General features: G+C 56.0%; 1 protein-coding gene across 1 annotated transcript in view; it reads right to left on the minus strand.

Moving 5' to 3' along the window:
- Positions 1–4,711, minus strand: part of Abhd8 (abhydrolase domain containing 8) — an 8,263-nt gene extending 3,552 nt beyond the window's left edge. Inside the window, exons 1-2 of the mRNA XM_004647407.3 lie at positions 4,539–4,711; positions 2,584–3,316 (exon numbers count right to left, since the gene is read on the minus strand). Coding sequence (XP_004647464.1) covers positions 2,584–3,308 — 725 coding nt within the window. The 5' untranslated portion in view covers positions 3,309–3,316; positions 4,539–4,711. The remainder of the gene's footprint in view (positions 1–2,583; positions 3,317–4,538) is intronic.
- Positions 4,712–5,099: the final 388 nt, after the last annotated feature.

The following is a 5,099-nucleotide window of genomic DNA, read 5'->3' on the forward strand; positions in this document are numbered from 1 at the left end:
AAAAAAAAAAAAAAAAAAAAAAAAAAAAAAAAACATGCTACACAGAACACCAGAGTTGCAAAGTTTCAGCAGAGATTCTGTGGCCTGTAAACTAAAAAGCTTTACTGTTGCGTCCTTTAGGTGCGCTGGGGAAACTGAAACAGGAGGATCGCTACAAGTCTAAACTATGTAGTGAGGGCTGGTGAGATGGCCCCCCCAGGTGAGACACAAGCTCCCCACCGAGCTATGCTACTCTGGCCTGATGCCTCTCCCAGATCCTTACACAATTACCGCGTTTTCTTGTCTAACTGCGTGGGCCATCACACCTACCACACAGCTGCACCAGCTGCCCAACTGGCGGGAATGAGGCCGCCATGAAGTGGTCTGCCCAGTGCCAGACGCACAGCCAGTCCCTTAGAAGAGTGGCTCACAGCGATGAACCTTCAGGCATGGAATTCAGAGGATTCACGCAGCCCTTTAGCCCTTGCCAACTGCACAGATCTTCAGAGCAGCCAATTTTGAAAGTCGCCTAAAGCATTGCTTCCTAGTGGCTGTGCTTCTGCACATGGACACCTGGCTCCACTTAGACAGTCAGGGTGTTACGGTTCCCACCAGGGATTCTGCAAGGCACCTACAGCTTCCCAGAAAAGGCCTGCCAGGCCCAGTAGTTAATAGCAATGCGGTGTTGAGACACTATCTGAAAACAGTATGATCAGGGTCCAGGGATATAGCTCCTTGGCACAGTGCCTGCCTGGCAAGCTGGAAATTGTGAGTTCAACTCCTGCTACTAAAACAACAACATGGGGCTGTCGAGGTAGCTCATGGTTTAAAGCGCCTGCTTAAGCAAGCTTAGGCAAGTGGGGGGACCACATGCCGCTCCAGCCCTGCCCCCAGGGTGGGCTGAGCCTGCCACCAAAATAAAAAGACAAAAAACAATGTATTCTACGTGGAAGGAAGGAGGCCTACAGTGGGGCAGGAAAGTCTGTTCCTTTCCTTTCTGCACACACATGCACTCATGCGCATTTTAAATTTTATTTTGAGACAGAGTCTTGCAAATCACCCAGGCTGTCCTTGAACTTTCCATTCTCCTGCCTCAGCCTCCAAAGAAGGCCACCACACTTGGCTTATTTTATGAGTAACTAGAAGACAGTCCTTATGAATAACCAGAAGAGCATGAGATGCCAATGGAAACATTAGTGAGCCTGGCTCTAGCAGCATGAGATGGGTGTGTGGCATATTATCACGCTGGATCCATCAGCGTGCACACAATGGCCTGTGAGCAGAGCGCTGAAAACATTTCCATGGACGTGGGAATGCTAACTACTGCTCTGCTTAATGACTGCAGGCTGTAGATATGCCCTGAATGATCAGAGTACCCTATGAATGTATACCACTCACAAAGCAATCATGCATAATTTTTTTTTTTTTCAGTACTGGGGATTGAACTCAGGACTTTGTACTTGCCAGACAAGCACTTATTTTACTGAGCTATCTGCCCAACCCAGGAATAAATTTTTACAAATCTACAATAGGGGTGGTTGAAATAGCTCAGCAAACTAAAGTGCCTGCTTATCAAGCTTAGACAAGTGCAGGGACAGCTGCTGATTCCCAGCACCACATGCTGCACCAGCCCTGCCCCCAGGGTGGGCTGAGCCAGTCAAAGTCCTGGGGTGGTGGCATAAGCCTGTAATCCCAGTGCTGGGAGGCTGAAAGCAGGAGGATCACCATGAGTCGGAGCTGCGTAGTGAGACCCTGTGACAACCAAATTTACTTAAAAAAGCAAGCAAGCAAGCAAGCAAGCAAATAAGAAAGATCTACAATAGCAATCCTGGAAGAAATCTGTGTTTTCTTACAGATGTTAATTTTAAAAGTTTTCCTCCCCTTTTCTTTTCCTCTCTTTTTTTTTTTTTTTTTTTGGTGGAACCGGGGATTGAACTCTGGCCCTTGTGCTTGCCAGGGAACCGCTTATTCCACTGAGCCATCTCCCTGGCCCCTTCTTCCTCTTTTCTGCTGCAGTGTTGGGGATGTAAAGCAGGGGTCCCTGTGTCCTGGGCAAGTGCCTGGCACTGTGCCAGCCACACTGCCTAGCCCAGTGGCCTGCCTCCTCTTCCTCCTTCTCCTCCTTTTTTTTTTTTTTTTTTTTATGAGCAGAATATATTTATTGAGAGAAAGAAAGCTCCTGTTCAAGAGAGGGACAGGAGGGGGGCCCGTGCTGGTAGTTCCCCCTCCTCTTTCTTTTAACATAAAAAAAGATCCTGTGTTCAATCCCCAGTGTCACAAAAATAAATGAATAAATAAATAAACCTTTTATTTGGTACAGGGTCTCATTACGCAGCTCCGACTCATGATCCTCCTGTCTCAGCTTCACAACTGCTGGGAATGAACACCACTATGCTTCATTTTATTTTCTGAGACAGAGTCTTGCTATGTAGTCCAGAGGACCCCACTGATCTAGGTAGCCCAGGCTGCCCTCAAATTCATTACCTGCCTACCTCAGCCTTGCGAAGGCTGAGACTACAGGCACACACACCATTCCAGCACTGTCAAGGAGGGCGCAGCCTTTGGGGCTGGTCTAGCGCTGCACCCCAGACCAGGAGCACTTACCCGTAGGAGTGCCCGATGAGCACGTTGCGTTTCTTGGCGTAGCGCTTGAAGATGGCCCGCATGTCCTCCGCCAGAGCGTAGAAGGTATAGGCGGCGGCCACCTGAGGCGCTGAGCTGGCCCCGTGGCCGGCCAGGTCTGGCGCTACCACCTCATAGCCCAGGCGCACAAAAAAGTCCAGCTGCTCCTTCCAGATGGCCAGCGAGCCGCCAACACCGTGGATGAAGAAGAGCACCACGTCGGCCTGGGCGCCCTTGCAGCTGGTGATGTGCTTCTCGCAGTCAATGTGAATGGTCCTCTTGGGGCGCCGCGTGCGGCGCCGCCGCCCGCTCCCCACGCCTCCAGCGTGTGCACGGCCCTCGGCCCCCGAGGGCTCGGCCAGCTCCACCTCGAGCGCGGCCGGGGGCTCACAGCCGCCCTGCCCGTGCCCAAGGTCGGCGCGCGGCGCGCGGCCCAGGTTCTCCACCAGTAGCCGCCCGTTGCGGTACACGGTGATCCGGCGCTGGCATCGCACCAGGCCTGCCCGGCCGCCCTGCGCAGTGTCCGGGGGCGGAGGGCGCGAGGGCGCCGGTGCGGGGCCCGCGTGTTTCACCCGCAGCACGCGGCCCGGCTTGACCTCCACGAAGGTGTAGCCGTCGCTGGATTCGACGCTCTCCAGTGGGCCCACAGCGTTGGGCGGCGAGCCCAGCAGGCAGCAGAGGAAGCCCTCGGTCACCCCGGTCAGCATGGCGTGTCCTGGGGGTAAAGGGGAGCCTCAGGGGCCTGAGCACATGGGCCGGGTCCCACCCCAGGCACTGCGCCGGTCTATACAGAAAAGGCCAGGGCTGCCTATGGCTCCATCCTGGAATGCTTGGCCATCACCCACTTCAGCAGATGTTGGAGGGGTAGATGGGGGCCCTCAGGAGGAGGCAACATCACGGCAGATGTGGCCCAGCCTTGAAGACCCCCGTTACCAGTTAGGGCCTGCTAGGACAAAGTTTTTATTCATTCCTGCAATCCTTCAGTAACTCATTCATTCACTCTTTTGCTAATTTATTCATTTATTCCAGTAATCTCTTTCTTTCGTTCGTTCTTTCTTTTCTTCCTTTTTTTGACACAAGGTCCCCAATGTAGTCCAGGCTGGCCTTGAACTCACTGTATAGCCCAGGCTGGCCTGAAACTCAGGGCAGTCTTCCTGCCTAAACATGTCCAGCGCTGGTATGATACGGGGCAGGCTTATCATCCTGCAGGATCCTCCTGCCCACCCCACGCCCAGCTCTCCGAGGGCATTTTAAACAGTGCCCATCCCATCCCTGGGCTCTGGCTTTGAATCTGAGCCTTGAAGGAGGGGCCCAATGAAGGGGAGGGGACAGGACCTAGAAAGTCTCACTGGGCTCCCTAAGCCTTGAGTAGGCTGAGGCCTGGCCTCAGGGTGAAGCTGCTCTCTGCAGCTTGGACTGAGGATCCACGACTTGGGGTTCTGCACACCAGACCCCTCCGTTGTGTCGATGATGAAGGCGAGGACCTGCTGGGGGCCTTTCGAGCTCCATCCTGGTCCCCTGGATCAACCCCCCCCCCGTGTCCATGGCAACCACAAGAGGTTACATAACTCCAGGAGATGCCCGCGTAGTGCACCCCCATTGCCGAGGGCCTACAGCGGGGACCAAGCTGGACCCCTGTCCCTGGCCTGTGTGCCCCTGCGTGATGAGCACTGGAGACCCGACCCGCGCCGGCCCTGTGTGCAGTGCGGCGGGGACGCAGGCCGCGCGTCCGCTCGAGGGGGCCCTCGCCCTGCTGAAGAGCGCGCCTCCCGGGCACGCCAGACCCCTTCCCAGGTGCCACCATCCTTGCAGCGGGGTCGCGGCCATTGGGGCTCCGGGGCCTCCTAGGTGCCTAACGCGGCTTTGTGGACTCCCTGCCTGGAGGCGGAGCTGCTGCGGGACCGATGCTCCCCTCCCGGGGTTCACTCCAAGCTCACCTCATCGAGGGCCCCGGGCCCCGTGGCTAGCCGGAGGGGTCCCGGGGGTGGAAGGCAGCGTCTGCCCGTGGGCGCCTTTACATGGTGGCGCGAAGTCGGCCCGGGTGCGTCTTCCCTAGCTAGCACCGGCCGGAGACGGTCAGCGTAGGGGCATCGCGCCGCCACCGCGAAGGAGCCAGCCCTTTAAATCCCTCCCGGAGGGGCGGATCCTCAGTGGACGGGCGGACACCTCAACCTATCGCTACTAAGCGTTTAGCTGGCCTAGTTTGGTGCCCAATAAGAGCCGGCAATTCCATGGTGGGGTGGGCTCTGGAAGCAACAGCACCGCCCCTTTTAAGGACTCACCTTGGTGGTGGGAGGAATGGGGCCCGGCCCAGGGTGTAGATGGGGTTACAGACAGGGCCCTGAGGGCCTTGTCTCCTGCAAGGAACCAGTCCCGGGCCCTTACTCTAAGAATGGGTCTTCCCAGCCAGTCCCTGACTCTGAAAACCCCTGTGTCCTCCAAACCGAGCCCCATGCCTCCTTTCTCGGAGTTGACCTTTTCATTCCAGAAACAGAGAC

This window comes from Octodon degus, unplaced genomic scaffold, assembly GCF_000260255.1.
Source record: "Octodon degus isolate 3935 unplaced genomic scaffold, OctDeg1.0 scaffold00304, whole genome shotgun sequence".
NCBI lineage: Eukaryota > Metazoa > Chordata > Mammalia > Rodentia > Octodontidae > Octodon > Octodon degus.